This window comes from Lasioglossum baleicum, chromosome 5 (assembly GCF_051020765.1).
Source record: "Lasioglossum baleicum chromosome 5, iyLasBale1, whole genome shotgun sequence".
Lineage (NCBI taxonomy): Eukaryota > Metazoa > Arthropoda > Insecta > Hymenoptera > Halictidae > Lasioglossum > Lasioglossum baleicum.
Window position 1 is genome coordinate 7,921,035 of NC_134933.1, and position 16,566 is coordinate 7,937,600.

At 39.1% G+C, this 16,566-nt stretch overlaps 3 protein-coding genes across 4 annotated transcripts; 1 reads left to right on the forward strand and 2 right to left on the reverse strand.

Moving 5' to 3' along the window:
- Positions 1 to 136: 136 nt before the first annotated feature.
- Mob3 (MOB kinase activator 3) lies at positions 137 to 2,685 on the reverse strand. Its single transcript, XM_076423031.1, has 5 exons — positions 2,025 to 2,685; positions 1,635 to 1,785; positions 1,283 to 1,510; positions 1,107 to 1,222; positions 137 to 990 (listed from the first exon to the last, which is right to left on the reverse strand). The coding sequence occupies exons 1-5, from the start codon at positions 2,067 to 2,069 to the stop codon at positions 835 to 837; spliced, it is 696 nt and encodes a 231-aa protein (XP_076279146.1). The 5' UTR covers positions 2,070 to 2,685; the 3' UTR covers positions 137 to 834.
- A 535-nt stretch (positions 2,686 to 3,220) lies between these two features.
- Letm1 (Leucine zipper and EF-hand containing transmembrane protein 1) lies at positions 3,221 to 8,073 on the reverse strand. Its single transcript, XM_076423028.1, has 7 exons — positions 7,713 to 8,073; positions 6,834 to 7,285; positions 6,438 to 6,608; positions 6,041 to 6,355; positions 5,491 to 5,958; positions 4,972 to 5,415; positions 3,221 to 4,879 (listed from the first exon to the last, which is right to left on the reverse strand). The coding sequence occupies exons 1-7, from the start codon at positions 7,768 to 7,770 to the stop codon at positions 4,496 to 4,498; spliced, it is 2,292 nt and encodes a 763-aa protein (XP_076279143.1). The 5' UTR covers positions 7,771 to 8,073; the 3' UTR covers positions 3,221 to 4,495.
- A 1,709-nt stretch (positions 8,074 to 9,782) lies between these two features.
- Positions 9,783 to 16,241, forward strand: LOC143208830 (uncharacterized). Of its 2 annotated transcripts, none has more exons than XM_076423673.1 (7): positions 9,783 to 9,941; positions 11,644 to 11,943; positions 12,231 to 12,648; positions 12,860 to 13,219; positions 13,300 to 13,705; positions 13,985 to 14,624; positions 16,135 to 16,241. In XM_076423673.1, the coding sequence occupies exons 3-7, from the start codon at positions 12,322 to 12,324 to the stop codon at positions 16,193 to 16,195; spliced, it is 1,794 nt and encodes a 597-aa protein (XP_076279788.1). In that variant the 5' UTR covers positions 9,783 to 9,941; positions 11,644 to 11,943; positions 12,231 to 12,321; the 3' UTR covers positions 16,196 to 16,241. The 2 variants fall into 2 exon arrangements, with proteins under 2 accessions (XP_076279788.1, XP_076279787.1); XM_076423672.1 differs by having other exon boundaries at positions 12,246 to 12,648.
- The last annotated feature ends 325 nt before the right edge of the window (positions 16,242 to 16,566 follow it).

Below are 16,566 nucleotides of genomic sequence, written 5' to 3' on the forward strand. Positions count from 1 at the left end.
TTTTGGCTCTGCTTTTGGTTTATAATATGGAAAAGGAAACGAGATCATTAGTATTTTATCAGAACTGTTTTGCGTTTTCGTTTGTAATATTCGTTTATTTTTCATTATATTTAATTCGTTATAAATAATGGACAAATTTCCAAGTTGTAAACAAATTTATTACTTTATTGCTTTAGCAATTTGTACTCTTTCTATTTCTGTTATCTGTTCTATTTCTTTCGTTTCTATCTCGGGTACAAAATTATTGCAGTTTTAAATGCAACTGTGAAAATACTACGCAAATTATATGTACAATTATATACTTCTATGACGATATAAATAATGTAAAATAGTTTCATAAAATTCGATACCTAAATTTATAATTTAATCACTGACTCGCGAATTACTATGGACATATCTAGAATTTATTGCTACGACTATCGATATAAAGCTTTCAGAATCTTATTATATTATTCTTCAGGTTTGCACTTCAGTTTAAGTAGTACTTCGCAAACGAGCAATAAATGCATTATGCTTCTCCTATTTAGTACGATTCATTCGAAAAACATATCAGAAAATTATGATTCCGAAATTATTCTTACTGTACTTATGGAACTCTATGGGTATCATTATTGGATTATAAAAAGCCTGACTTAGCGAATATTAATAATGATAATTATCAAAATTGTGTAGATATTAATATTTTGTTTTATAATGAATAGTAACCAATCTTTCCACGTTTTCTTTTTTTTTTTTAATACTACGAAAGAGAGCTCTCATCTTTGTACTTATATGAAAAGAATTTTACCTCTCTTTAATTCGATTACCATACTTATAATTTCTTAAGTTTCACGACTACCTAGGATTATGCGATGGAGTCTGCGTCGGCGATGTATCCTTACATACTTTGGCAGTCATTTCAGCCAGTGGCTCCAATTCTTTTGTATTGACTAATTCGAATTCCGTTACAAAATAGTAAAAGTGTTTATAGCATGTATTTACATGTGCTTCCTGGAACACAAGAGAGTAATTGAATTTTTTGTCATGGCTAAAATTAGGGCTCTTGCTATTCGTGTATTCAAGTATCAAATTGAGTAACAATTTTTTGATAAAAATATGAGACTTACTGCTCCTATAGCCACAATACGATCGAAATGATGTATGTAGACATGAACGAACACTCTAAACAAGCGGGTTAAAATTTTTCTACACAGAGGTATAAAAGTTTTTGGAAATGGTACATCTGAAACAAATTTTCATATTAATTACACAAATCAGTATTTTTACTACTGAAGCCCAATACCTGTCGAAACTGGAAATATGTTTTCATTATTAATTTGTGCTTCTATCCAATCCATAAGGAGACTAACATACTGTGGCGCTGGCAGTGCAGTAGGCTTTTTATACTTTTCACCGTCTGCCCATAAATATTCGAACCGAGCTCCACCGCTCATAGTGGGACAAGACGCGGAATCACAGTATTCAGAAATAGTGCCGTATATCAAATTTATTCTATTGAAGAAATCTACCACTGGAATTGTAATATTGATCATGAACATAAAAACATAGTATAGTGAGTCCTTGTCTTACACGGTTTTTCAACCAACGTGGAAACTATATACATATAATATTTTTTTAATAAAATCATTGAGTACCGTGAACAGCAATCCAATCATTGAGATCTTCTCCAGGTGGTAGTTTCACGACAGACCTTAAGTTAATTCCAGAATTAAGCGAAGCTTGTGCTTGTTTGTGTAAGGAATATCGCAAGGTTCCATGAGCAAATTTCTTCTTTGGTCTGAATGTCTGCAATGTTGAATCGAAAGAAAGTTTAATTAGAAATTCGTAGAACAAATTCTATAACAATGTAGACGTAATGGTATCGAATAAAGGGATGTTGACATTTGAATTCACTTAAGATAAGATAATTTTACGAATTCGAACCTGTCAGAATGAGTTCACGCATGAAAATAATCAATAACATTGTAGAACAGGTTAGAATATACGTTTAAATACGAATCTATTTTAGTATACAGAGAAATTACCTTTCCTTTTTGGAAAAACTCCATAAATCCGCTTAACGCAGTCATCGCGATTCAAGTTACACGGAACTTGCGGATAATATACAAATACCGAGGTAACCGGCAGGGCAAACCTATTTCGGTCTATGTCTATACATATGCTACAAACCGAATATCACTCCCACGCTTAAATGTTTACCGTGCCTTTCCATTTTACTTGTTCGTTCACGGTTTTCTCCATCGAATTCAATTTTTATTCATCATTCGAACGCTGTTATGCTCGCCCAACTTGGGCACACACTTTGCGTGGTTTGCGTCGACGCACGATCGTCGATCACACCTTTTTACAATTCTCTATCTCACTCTCACTCGGATACATTAGTCATTTTGTCGGTGTCCCTTCAATACACTCCCGTCCATAAGTCACCGCGGACACTTATTCAAATGTGAATGCAAACGATGTTTATTTGTTATAAACATTAAAAGCGTACCGAGTACAAAATGTATCGAATATATATATATTGTTTTATAAAAATTACAAGACTGAATTTATTTAGATTTTTCACAATTTTTATAATAATACGTGCTCGAGTAAAGAAATTTAAAGAATAATTTCTACTGGAAGCATCATATATATCTTCTAATTTTTCAAATTGAAGTGGGGCAATTGTTTTCCACTTTCGCTTCTAGAGCTGTCCATACAATCATCCCCAAATATCTCATGCAATCTCTTTTTTCCAACATTTTCAAATAGTATTGATATATTTCCATTCAAGTGTATTATCATATATAATACATCTAATCAAAATAAAACAATAAAATCAAGCTGGAAGCTTGTATTTTTTAATTAACATTTTGTTGAAGAATAGTAAGTGTCCAGTGATTTATGTACGGGAGTGTACGTCTACAATTCCCGGTTGTTTCAAACGAACACAAACATATATTATAGGTGATTATAGGGAACTGCAAATATATGTATACATATATGTATGTATGTACATATGTATATGTAACACATGTATATATACATAATATATATATGGATGCAAATAGGAAAAAGAACTAAAGTGCATTTGACAAATATTTGTATTATCTGAAAATTTATAATGGAGCAGAGAGAAAATAAAATAGATCGAAAACATTTCAGTGTTGAAAAAAATATAAAACGTGTTTTACTTGTAGAGTATGAAACAGTGGTTGGTTGAAAATAACAATACCTGTACGTGAACATCTTTAATAAAAGTAATCGTACACTTAACTTATGAAAAACACTTTTCGAATAAGACCATTTTATATTTTTTTTTACAGAAATATAGTTTATTACATAAACAGGCAGTTTGATGCGCGGAAGTAAAAAAGTAAATGTCATTCAGGGCATCAATTACTATCCATGTTTTTTTTTCCTTTTGAAATTGATATAACTATTATATAACATATTATTCATACTGTAACTTTGTGCAAGTATATGTACACTACTACATAAGATTACTGAATTTCGTGTTATCGCTTCCGTTTCATCATTATGCCGACGATTCTAAGCCCTATATCCCAGCAGTGTTTCATTGTATATTTTTCATTGATTCGTTTACTTTCAATGTCAATTATGGTCTAATTTTTCATTTCTTTTTCGTATGTAAGGTAGAAGTATATTTAGTAGTCAAATGTTACGTGCTTTACATAAATATTCTCTTTTTATATATTCAATAAATACATGTAAATGGACAATAATCCCTGTTCATGTACTTTACAGTTAATAAAATTATTTCGCCTATAAATGTACATTACGCTTTTACTTGAACCTCGATCATAGAGGTTCACGTTTGCAATTCATAATTCTGTAACTATAGTCAATACTCAGACAGATGGAATGATTCCTCACGGTATTACAATATCTCGGAATTGAACTTCGTTCGAACAAAACACAAAGTGCTCGTATCATAATCCCTTTGCTAATTAACAATATCAATGACTACAGTATTGTCACGTACAATTTTTTCAAAAAATTGTTTTTCCGAAGTCAATAAAAAATTTGTAAGCAGAGTAATGTTACTTCTTTTTTGTGACCAGCACAGACAGTTTGTAATTTCTAGACCAAATAACACGTTGATGCTGTTAAATGCATCGCAGTCTTAATGAAAACAATTCAAAATCTGGTGTAGCAATAAATACAAAAGTTCGATGAATGTTATTCTATTAACGTTTTTGTAAAATAGTTCTAAATTAGCAACGATAAGATGTTGTATGTGTCAGCGTTTCATTATGAAGCCTGTTAATACATACATGTAACTATTGGAGTAATTCTAGGAAGACTTCCATGTGTCCGAAGCCTTCTTAAAAAACTTCTGCTATATATATATATATAATCCCATTCGCTAAAGAAATGTACGTGTGAAAATATTTATAGAGATGATAACGCAATATCGTCTTCAAATAATGTCTGATTTAAGAGTGTATTAATAATTACATACATTAATTTATAGTTTATTGTGCGGTGATCATAGCTGCTTAGAGCCTTCCGCCTTTTTCGTCGTCGGTGGAACACTGGTGCCCAACGGAGGATTGCTCACTGGATCAGAAGAGGAATTGCTCTTAAGTACCGTGGCTTTTTCCCTTTCCTTTTCGGGGGTACGTGCTCCATAGTCATCATCTAGCTCCTCTTTGCCAAAACCTTTTTCAGTCGTTACTGGTGTAGCAGGAACTGGAGATTTTGGTGCAACATACTTTTCTTCGGACGACTTTCCAGCGGACGAGTCCTTCTGCAACGATTTCTGGATCTGTTCTTCCACTTCCAGTATTTCCTCTTTATCAATTAATTCGATCAGTTCGTGTAGTTGTTTTTTGCTTAACTTAATGTCCTCTTTTCCAATTAATTCCACCACCTATAAACGGGCGATAAAAATTCGTATTATACAGTCGCGAATAGATCGGTAATTTGATTAATTGTTTTTATTATATTTCATGAGAAACGTACCTTCAGAACGTCTTCAATCTTTATTGCCCCATCTCTGTCGTCATCCATTTTCGCTAAAATTTCTACTATGCGCTGTAACCGATGCTCGTCAGGTACATTTTGAATTTTCTTAATGGCTGTGATTAGTTCGTCTATCTTAACCACTTCCTCCACACTCTTCGTAGACGGGGTCTCTTCCACGCCCACGGTACTAGTACCAGCCTCCTGTTTCAGCTTTTTCTCGGATTCAAGCTGCCCCAGAACCTCGTCCATTTTTCGGATCATCTTATTCACTTTGTTGAATAATCGTTTAGCACCTTTGGACTCCTTAATGTTTTCTACGTCCTCCTGACCCTTCGCGGCAGCTTTGATCTCGTGGAGCTCTTTTAGGTCTTCCTGGTAGTCAGCCATTTCTTCCTTTAGCTCCTTCAGCTCCTCTTTCTCCACCGACATGGTCTTCTTGTCCTTTTTAAAATAGTTTCTCTATAAGTAACAATCTCGCATACTAAACTACTTCACCAATCCACCATTTATACAAACCTTTCCAATACTATCTAAAGCCTGCTCAATAACTTTCACGTCTGTGTTAGTGATCTCGTCAGTTTTGGAAGTGAACACTGCCGGCTGCGGCTCGACATCTTTCTTCTCTTGCCGCTCTTCCTCGATCTTTTTCTCCTCCATCTTGATGATCTCGATGTTCGTCTTGTGGTCCATTTTGCCCTCTTTCTCCCCGATTGCGCCCTGGGTACGTGCGACAACGGTGTCGGGAAGGGCTGAAATGGTGGCTTTCAGCTTGTCCGACATAGGTATCGTCTCCGGGACCATCAACGCTCGCGAGAGAAGTAATAACGACGGCGGGACCTTTTTGTTCAGACTGAGATCCAACCATTGGGATAGTTGCTCCCTCAATTTGCTCTCCGGCAAACCGTACGCCCTCATTCCTCGTGCCCTACAGGCTTGCTGCAACTCGCTTCTAGTCAGGGTATCGATGCCTTCCTTTTCTATGAGCTAAAAAATGTACATGAGCTGTAGGCAAGAAAGAATGACTATGCTACAAGACGCATGAACGAAAGTAGATAAGATAGAACACCTTATCGTCCGCCGAGAGACTTCTGAGCCTCATTCGAAGCAGAAATCGTATGAAATTTGTCGTTCCCAGAGTCTGCACGTCTAGCACTCTACACAACGCTACCAGCTGTGGTCGAGAAAGAGAGTCTAACGTAATCTCGTCTTCGAAAAGCTTACTAAACTGCATGATCTCGTCGTTCGATGCTGTGGTACCGGAACTCCGAACTTTATAGAAAAATTCGGCGAATTCTTTGGCCCTCTTCGATTTGTAATCCGATGACTGTACTGCCATGTCATCCAGAGTTTTTTGTAAAAATTTCGCCATCTCGATTTTTATCTGAAGCAGGAAATTCAAAGGTTCGAGTCAAGGTCAACGGTTCGAACGAAATTGTTGCCGGATAGGAAGGACGGATTCAAACCTTTAATGCTTGCTTCAATTTGTCTTCCTTCTCAGTTGCTGTTTGGAAAGTAGATGGCAGCAAGCCAGGGAATAGCTTGATAGCGATTGGTAATAGAAACTCCATGAAAGGAACAATGATGAAAACGGAGAAGGGAATCAGCCTGAACATGTCTCCGGTTGTTTTTATTAGCTGAAAGTCGTTAAAAATTAGAACGATTCTGTGAATTTAACCTTTAGCTACTCGCATGGGGTCATGGTAATATCGATGTCTTCGTAAGTGCGTAATTCCTGTCAAAAAATGTCAACATAGACCTAACTAATATAAAGAATGTTACTTGAATTGAAACATTATTATGTCGGGGTCCTACAAGACCCCAAGCGAGCAATTTTGTTAATATTTCTACGGTTAACTTACCAATCTGTGCTCTCTTCTACTAAGCGCTTTGCCTTGCAAAATTCTCCAAACTAATTTTGCCGAAATTTTCATATCCAGACCCAATAATCTAAACCCATGATAGTAATGTAGAATTTCTCCCTTGACCCTCTGCCATATTGTTAGTTTCTCTACCACTGCTTTCGAACTAGTATGAGCAACAGCTCCCTCGGTTTTTTGTTTGAGGTCCTTTTGCTCCTTGATATTTTTTACTGTATCCTCCACTTTGGAAGACGATTCTTTCCCGCTCCATATCGGCGTCGCGTAAAATGTGCGAACTTGTAAATATGGTGTATTTACAATATTAAAGCTTTCTATTACTTTCGAGTGCATCGACAATCTGTTGTTCCCCAGATCTGTTCTATCAGTGTAAATGAGTGCCAAGCCTCCGTTTGTTTGATTGGCGTTGTACCATAACTTGAAACAGCCATATTCTGTGAAATATTATATATATTATAGGATTGTCGAATAATTATTTTAACACGTCTGTAATCTTTAACAAAATATCATCCAGTTGCGAGTAAAAATTTTCTATGACAACACGCAGTTGACAATAAAATCTGCGTTCGATAACAACGTACATAGTATTATATCGTGAATATACGAAACCGCTATTATTATAACTTATTTCATAACATAACCTACTGCTTAAATAATTATGTAAATTGCGAGCCTAGACAAGCAAGTACAATCGAACAGCATAGAAAAATTTTGCCGATGTCAAACAGATATTAATAGTTCTACGCGTCAATTTGCCTGTTACATAAATATAGCGTGCACGATATTTAGAATGTATTTACTTATTGGAAATTGGTACAGCATAATTATGATTTATTATAGAATAAAATGTGTTATACGTACGTCGGATCGTTTTGCTATGGTTAATTATCATTGCTTTCGAATGGATCAAAGTATTCATCTTGTATTAATGTTTTTTTCGTGATTTTTGTAGTTTTTCGAAGCCGTGTTTCCCTGCAAATATGTAGTAAAATACGGCCATCACACATTTTCCATCTTGAACATAGCGATTAGAGATCAAAGATCAGCTGCTCGTGAAACTGGTTCTAATATTACTAGCATGACTTTAGCTTTTACCTGCCCTTTCACTATAAAATATAACTAATAAGTCGTATGAGAATCCATCTTTTTAGAACACATCAGAACACATCCCGCTGTCGAATCAGAATCACAATTTTGATTAGAGGATCGACTCAGATCGACTCTGTTTCATTTGCAACCAGATTACCAGTGATGCAAGAAAAATCTAAGTTGCGATTCTACATAGTAGGTATCAACATTTTGCAGCACTCACCCAATAGTAAATAGTTCACGTCTCCGGGTACCACATTGCGCTAAATCTTCTTTCCAAACGTTTTACATACGTGGGAATTGTAATAAATGTTAATCACTACAAGCTCATAGAATCTTTATTATGATGATTTATGTTTGATCTGCACTATTGTGTGAGGCATTATTCTATATTATCATATTTTATCTATGATTTTAAATTGCCGATGCGTCAGACATCAGAATCGTCATAAACGATGAATAACATAGATGGGATACCTCGTACACGATTGCGTCCACGGTCGTCTGTTTTATCGACTCATTGTCAGAAATTTTAACTATTTTAGGAATCGATATTTGATTCTGAAGATTATCAACTTTCGCATATTATGCAGGTTACAGAATGTTTTTTACATATAAATCGATCACATTTACAACATTTTAATGGCGTGGTAGCGTAGTGTCGGCCACGGTGCCGTGGTATTGGCGTCAGTCTGCCGTGTCAGCCATTTTGAAATTATCTTAAGAATTATCTTGTGACGTCATATTTTACCACTGCTTTGCCTCACTGGTGTGATATTCGTCTTTATTTTGTAATCGCGGGACTTGCCTCCAGATGGCACAAACGATAGATTTTATTAATTTCGCGGTAAGGATTCGAACGCCTTTAAAATGGTCTCTAATTAGGAAGGTGATCGATGATAATAAATAGTATAAACTGTGACTATGGCGAACTTTCTCTGTATTTCGAAAGTCTGAAGTCTATCAGTGAGTTGCAGAGAGAGTCATTCCGCTGTGCTTCTGCTTCTTCCATCAGCCCTCTGGTTCCGGGGTTGCGTATTTAGTGGGGCGTCGTGAGGCCCAATCAGAAGGGTAGTCTCCTCCCCTAAGTCGATGACGCGTAGCAGTCTTGCGGGGGAAGATGTCGTGGGCGTCCCAATTTCCCACGCTTGGTGCGTAACGCCTCGTAGGGGTGGCCCGAAGGGAAACTGTCCAAGATCGTGCACGTGTACTCAACGTGTCGCGTACTTGACCGTCGCTGCTCGATTGCTCCTAAAAAAGGTCCTTTGTTCAAGGCAGCAAATTTATGGGTTGAAGTCCTTGACGAGAGCTGGAGAGTTGTCCTCGGGTCTGCTTTCCCTTGCTATTCTTCATTGAAGGGGTCCTAATCCCGTCGAACTGTTTCCGCTCCTTTATGGGTTGCAGATGGCCTTCCTCTCCTGTATTTTCCCTACTCGAGTGACCTTCTAACTTTATCGCAATATTTCCTAGCTACATATCTACGAGATTACAATTACAACAACATGGGTTTCTACTTATTCCGGCATTCAAATACTCGCGGTAACGTGACTCTAATAATAACTAGGATGGCGCTGGTTTCGATAGAGCGACATCACAGAATGAAACGGAACGGTTCTCTATGCAGTGTATGCGCATTGGAATGCACCCTCGGTCGGCTTTCCTATATATCTAAAGTCCGTCTCACGAGAGAAGGGACTTGGGTAACGACCAGTTTGCGTCGTTCGCTGCGCAGGTTCGCCCTGATTGGTAGAACTCCCAATGCACAACGAGCGTGAGCCAACGAGTGGAGTTGGGAGGCTCGCAGCAAGGCGCTGCGATCAGTCGAGCTGCGCGGAACGAGTCCTTTCTTTCATGAGACAGACTTTATGCCGGGTCTATAAGTTATATGGTCTAAGGTCATACATAAGAGTTTAGTTTACTCCCCCTGAGTAGCCGCCATGTTTTTCTGTGAGTGGGGTGTGTAGAAGAGGCCGGGGTGAAATCATCTCTCGAGGCATGCAGGTACGTCAAAATTCGACAAATCTCGTTTATTCACGCGACGGGCATGATTGTCTCGGTTGTCACGCGTCGACAGTTCGCGAATCTTGACTTGTTTCTGTTTCGCAATGTCGCGCAGTCGGACGTTCGTCGACGCGAAAGCTTATGACTCACTACGAAACGCATCGCGCAATCGGGCAAGGTTATTTGCATTGCTCGGGAGCGATGCGTCTGCCAACAATCCATATAGATAGACAGCCTTGGTGCAGCGGAACGCGTTCGGAATTGCAGTTTGTTTTCGTGCACCAGCCCGAGAAACATCTAGCCAGCGTACAAAGCTGGCCGATGATTCTCCCGAAGAAAATCACACGAAAAAACCGTGTCCTTCGTGTTTGATCGTTCTCGCGGCCGCGTAATCCGCCGATAAGCGGCTTTGACAGCGTTTGATAACGGTGCTCGAACGTTTCACGCCGTTGATCTTGCCCCATGTAATTGAATGCGATGTCCCTAACTCGTCTCCTGTCTGCCACGACGTGGAATATGTGCTTTTAGATCCACTGTTCGTGCAACGTGACTTAGCAGCCTCTAACGTAAACGCATGTTTCCAACTGCGTCTTATATTTTATGCGCAAAAAATTCGCGACCTAATCGAGCCTCAACGAACACGCGTTGTCGTACGAAGTTCGCGGACGTTCGAAATTGCCCAGCGCATAGGTCAAACGAATTTTTAGCGTTTCCCAAACAGCAGAATTTCATTTCGAATTGTTCATACACTTCGCTGTCACGAAGCCTCATTTTCAATGACGTTTCGTAACACGACGTGTCCGATGATTTATGTTACCGTAATGAGCAATGGTAGTCCGCGATTAATCGGAAACGCACGAATCAACCGAATTTGATTTTCAATTAGAAAATCTTTCTTTTCTTTCCCATGATGAGATACCGCTGTCACGAAGCCTCATTTTCGATGACGTTTCGTAACGCGATTTGCCCGATCTTAGTTAGCCTAATGACTAAAGGTAGTCTGTGATTAACCAAACGCGTTATCTGAAACTGACATTAGTCATAAGGTGATTACCAAGTAGTCAGCTTAAATATCTATAACACATTCCACTTTGCATTTACATACCACCACTCTGTATGCGTTCGACAACATTCATTGTTATCACTAGACACTAACTAGCATTGCTTAGCAATCCAATTTGAACTATAACTTTACTATACTATATTTTGTTTTTGTGTTCTGCTTTCGTTTAGAACAATATATATGTATATTGTTATTAATGAATTGCCACTGCCCTGTATGCATTTGACAACATTCAACGTTATCACTAGATACTAACCAGCATTGCCTAGCGATCCAATTTGAATTATAATTTACTATACTATATACCGTGTACCATTCTATATTTTGTTTTTGTGTTCTGCTTTCGTTTAGAACAATGCATATATTGTTATTAACGAATTGGCACTAATGTCTAGTTAACGTTGCGCAACAACAGATAAAAGTTTTACACAATCGATTGATCGTCGAAGAGACGTAACACTGATCTATTTGTAAATTTAAGACTACAATTGTCGACAGAAAGCTCAATTATATCTTGTAGATTTTGCAAGTAAATGGAAAGGAATGAAATCATATTTATGTATATTTTTTCAATTATTATCGTACGCGCATTACATTGATTATACTAGTTTATAACTGGATGAAATTCTGTAATTTCAGCGTCAAAATGGGAAGGAAACTAAACTTGTTATCCTTCGCTAAGACCTGCCAGCCTCATTACTACAGAACATCCACCACCTGTGCACAAGAACCAAATAATTTCTAATCGACGTAACTAAAAATTTCAAGGAATACTACCACCAATTGTGGGCTATGTAATTAAACTGAAGAAATTACAAGTAACCAAGAGAAGAAGAAAACAATCTAACATTTATGAAGCAAATAAATGTCAAGGTGGTGGATTCAGTAAAATTGAAACATTAAAGGACAATAATATAATACAGTAACATTATTATAAAGGTAAGTGTAGTACTAGTTTTCCTTCTCGATGATCGGTCATTTCAAATTATACTTCAATTTGTTCGGTTATCACTGTTCAGGCTTGCATGTGTAACTACCTTTATAACGTGGGAACCACAAACGCACATTGGTATTTATCGGGTGTCTTCTGATCCTTTTCGAAGCTGGTTGTTATACTTGCAAAACATTCAGAAATCATTCGAAAAGGACACGACATACGTTAGGAAGTCTGAACAGCGATAATCGTATGATGCGAGACCATGGAAATCTTGAATCTCTTCGAGCAGTTTGTCCTTTCTTAGAAGAGAAGATGATCACCCTGGAGGTAGTCAAGTCTGTGAAAGTTTTCGGGTCCAGGAGGAATTTTAATAAGAGGAAATGAGGAACCCGGCACTGCATCTGGTCGGGATAGCGGCGTCCCCTGGAGGAGGTGAAGTGTTCGGCACAAGGGCCGAGGAGGAGTTGCGACAGTGGCTGGAGACGCGCCTGGACGAATTGGGAATCGACCCAATTGCGTACTCGCGATTTGTGCTCAGCCTGCTGCGCCGCCCCGACTCGGCCCTAAGTCCTCCAGAAGAAGCTGTGGGCACAGGGAGGAACGGAGGACGTCGCATACGTGCCCGACCCAAAGCCAAGCTGCCAACGCAAGGGGACAAAGAACAGAGACGTGCTGTTGTGCAATGTCTAACAAGCGCTGCCGATAATGTGAGGATCAACTGTCTTAATCTATGTTTGCAATACAGCACAGTAGAACCTCGTTTATCCGAACTTATCGGGAGGGCAATGCCATTCAGATAATCAAGTTCGGATAATCAAGGCTCGCTGCAGAGTAAATAATGTCTAACTCTGACTCACTAGTTATACAATTTAATGCGAAGGTCTATTGTAAAATCTGTTTGTTTGTTGTGAATTGTAGAAATGTGGAGTAGAAACACTGGTCGATGAATTATGCATGAAACTACGAGATTTGGAAGGAGGCGGTTCGAGCGAGAAAGAGGACGAATCCAAGAAATCTGACGGCGAAACCAAGACAAGCTTAGAGTCGCTGACACCTCGCGATAGGGCTCTTAGATACTATGCAGCGTTCCCTGCTTTGCAACCGACAACTCTGAAGAAAGTTTCTCAGAGGAAAGAAAGAAGTCTAGGAAACAACAACAACAACAACATCTCGAATAACAACAACAACAACAACAGTAATAATAAAATCAACGGGGTTAGCTATAACAATAACAAGAACAATAATAAAACTCGCAATAAGAAAACTAAAATGTCCATTGTAAGTATTTCGGGGGTGTAGAGACTGTACAGTGGCTGTAGTGGCTGATGAAAAATTCTATAACACATTTCCTTTTGTAGAGTATCGAGCCACGGAGATCAGAGGAAAAAGAAAGCTTTGGATTCGTCAAATCAATGGAGCGCGAACGTGAGAAGGAACGAGAATTAGAGTTGGACCAGCTGAGGTTGGCGCAGCTGCAAGCGAAGTTTAACGAAAGCTTGGAGGCACTATGGGATTCAGGACCGGGCAATGCACAGGATACGGCTTCTATCTGGGCGGCTCCCACTCTCTCTATTCCTTCAGGACCTCTTTGGCCGACAGACACTACCGAGACAATCTTTACTTTATCCACCTCGGATAATGGTTACGCTACCGACACACCGTACCAGGAATCAATTGTTGACGACTCGCCGCTCATTCCATGGGACATCGACTTGATCAGCATCGAGGATTACGCGGACGAATGTAGTAACAAGAAGAAATCAGGTTGGTACTTTGGAACAGTCACAATATCTACGAGCATCACGATATAGTAATATTGACTTAAGTATATATATATCTAACGGATAGGAGAGATCTAACGGAAATGTAAGTAAATGGTATGCGCACTAAGTTTAGACGTAGATCGCTATATCTGTGTCGTGCTACGAATGTGTCTCTTTCATTATCGTTTCCGTTCAATATTATCGTGTGTCCTAAGTTAGTCGCTGACACTGCACCAAACGTGTTATGAGTAAACGTATCTGTGACGTTCTAACATTTCAGAGAGTAACGTAAACTGGTCCGACTCAGCTATGGATGGGTCTTGGTGCTGGAAAGGGCTCGGCAGCAATTTGACTGCCCTGGGCCACAGTCCTCAGACAGGTAGCTGCTTCTTTCCAGTCGCACCCCGTAAAACACCCATAGGAACACGCAAAGAATCTCGTTCAAATCTGAAGGTGAACAGCCTGCCAGAACCGGACGAGGACTTGCTAACTTCCGCTCGCACACACTTTCGTCCGATAAAGGATGACGGTCAGTGGGCCGACGGGACTACGTTTCCTGTAAACAATACCTTAGAGCGGGTCGCATACCGCCGATCCGAGTCGGGGAACTTGTTGTACCTTCCTGGCGGTGAAAGCCCGTACATGGAGTACCGGGAGGGCGACTCGCCGATTCCTCCGGTATCGTCGAATCTAACGTTGAAATTCAGGGTGCGTCAGTGTGACAAGTGCGTTCAAACCGAGCCCATTCGATCTCCGGTCAAACGCAGAATTCTCTCCGAACAGGATCATTTCCATTATACTCCGGTTGGAGTAGAAGATACTGTTATTCGCGAAGAGGAGAAAGTCGAGAAAGATTGCTATGCATTGGGTCAACTGGGCTGGGTACGATCTAACGTACCTCTGCACAATGATAGGAAAAGGTAATCAATTATAAAGAACTCACGGTTGTTATTCACGGCTTTTTTTATTTTTTTTTATTTTTGTACACGCTCTGGACCGTTCCCTTCTCGGCTGAGTCATAGTTTCTCAATGTGAAGATCTAGAGGCATTACGATTTCAGTTTCTTTTTATTCTTTTTTTAAAATTTTTTTCTAGCTCTTTATAACGCTAAACGACGAAGGTCTGATTATTGTAGTTCCGATGAAAATCGTAGTGCAAGGGGTTAACAAATTTTTTAATTGGCTCCCGGTAGGTAAAGCTTTAAGGTTGTCAAATGACGCGCGCAACTGGACTCGGAAATTAGAAAATATTAATTGGAAAAGGGAGTCGCGTGCTAGACGCGGTTGGGAAACTATGGACTAGGTTTTTGATTATTGAACGTTGTTCCTTCGACGAATTTGCGAAGAAACAACATTCCTCGCAGGTACGGAGCGTAATATTAGATCAAAGACTGATTGGCCAATTAGTCGAAGGAAAATTTATATCTGTTAATCGTCAAGACGTCGGAGACATTTCGAAAGTATGATTCGAATTTCTTTTTGTTATGTTTGAGCGTGAATCTCGGCGTGTTTATCTGTTTGCCGGGTAAACAGCGTTTAACCTTTAGGTTTGCTTCGCAACGTTGACGAGCGGATACCTTTAGTTGATCAAGGACAAGCTGAAAATGACATTTCAAGGTCGTTCACGTTATGTCGTCGCGCTATTTATAGGTTTTGCCAAGAATTTCAAAGGCGCCGCGCGTTCTGCAAGCAAGAGATGAAGTTACGCATGATCTACGACCTTGAACATTAAATTGGCTTTGTCCAGCACTAGGACGAAAACGAAATATTCAATTTTGTTCGACGTTTAATTACGTTACTTCAAACGATCGAGAAGCAGGTCACTTTTCTTTTATCATTTTTTACTAAATTCTTCCAATTTGTGAAGGTAGGACTCTTTAAGTTCATGCTTCTATTGTAACTTGGAGAATAGAAAGTATAAACTGTGTACACAGGGTGTCACGGTGTTTATGGCAAGATCAGACAACGGATAGAAAAGGGAGATATATGTATAGAATGAAGTTTATCGACGTGAGACGGAATTCACATAGAGATGTGCGTGTCTAATCATTCCTGATCGTTTCGATTTTTCCCAAAAAAAATTTCATTCTGCATATTTAATTTACTTTTTCACGGAGAACCGTTCCTGATCTGTCTGCGAATATTCTGATCACCCAGTGTACACGTACGCGACATATATGTATTCGTATGCGTAATCGATAGCGTGGCATGTAGCGACACGTTGCGAAATTAAAGTATCGTCTCTGAAGATCATGATCGAACGGGGTGCGGAAATTCTACATTGGCTTTGCGATACAACGAGAAGTCCAGTTCCCTCGAAATTTAGCGTGATTTAGCGTAGCGTTTGTAGCGTGTATACGGTCTGAGTACTTAGCCGGGAGCCGTGTTTCCAACGAATCCTTTAACGTGTTTAATGTGTTTTTTTCGGTAGAAGGCACAGTAGCAGCTTCGGATGCCAGCCTCTGACGACTTTGCGTCCGTTGACCTTATGAGCCGGATAGATAACGAGCTGCTTAATAAAAACAAAAAAAAAAGAAACTACTAAAAACACACTCACACGAACTAAAAAGAACGTAAACAGTACAGCGAACAAACGAAACTAATAATGAAAGAACGCTCTGACGACTGGAGATCCGAGGTTTAGCTATGTACATGTTTTTTTTCCCCGAAAAAGGCGAAGAGACGCAAAAACCGTTTAGAACGTGAACACGACACAGAGGGGGGGGGGCCTCTTGGCATGTGGAATTTGTTATGCATGTATCCAAGACGGCGCTATTAATAATAAATAAAATACTAATAATAAATAATAGTAATAATAATAATAAACGACAAAAAAACTAAATAAAGAAGTATCCCCCGGTTG

Excerpts from the sequence above, each read along its gene's own strand:
- Mob3 (XM_076423031.1), bottom strand. The coding sequence starts at position 2,069 with ATGACTGCGTTAAGCGGATTTATGGAGTTTTTCCAAAAAGGAAAG. Across the intron at positions 1,223-1,282 it reads CATATTTCCAGTTTCGACAG|ATGTACCATTTCCAAAAACT; the intron begins GTATTGGGCTTC and ends AATTTGTTTCAG. Across the intron at positions 991-1,106 it reads GTATTGTGGCTATAGGAGCA|GAAGCACATGTAAATACATG; the intron begins GTAAGTCTCATA and ends CTTGTGTTCCAG.
- Letm1 (XM_076423028.1), bottom strand. The coding sequence starts at position 7,770 with ATGAATACTTTGATCCATTCGAAAGCAATGATAATTAACCATAGCAAA. Across the intron at positions 7,286-7,712 it reads CCATAGCAAAACGATCCGAC|AATATGGCTGTTTCAAGTTA; the intron begins GTACGTATAACA and ends AATATTTCACAG. Across the intron at positions 5,416-5,490 it reads CTTTAGATAGTATTGGAAAG|GACAAGAAGACCATGTCGGT; the intron begins GTTTGTATAAAT and ends TATTTTAAAAAG.
- LOC143208830 (XM_076423673.1), top strand. The coding sequence starts at position 12,322 with ATGAGGAACCCGGCACTGCATCTGGTCGGGATAGCGGCGTCCCCTGGA. Across the intron at positions 12,649-12,859 it reads TAACAAGCGCTGCCGATAAT|AAATGTGGAGTAGAAACACT; the intron begins GTGAGGATCAAC and ends TGTGAATTGTAG. Across the intron at positions 14,625-16,134 it reads CTGCACAATGATAGGAAAAG|AAGGCACAGTAGCAGCTTCG; the intron begins GTAATCAATTAT and ends TTTTTTCGGTAG.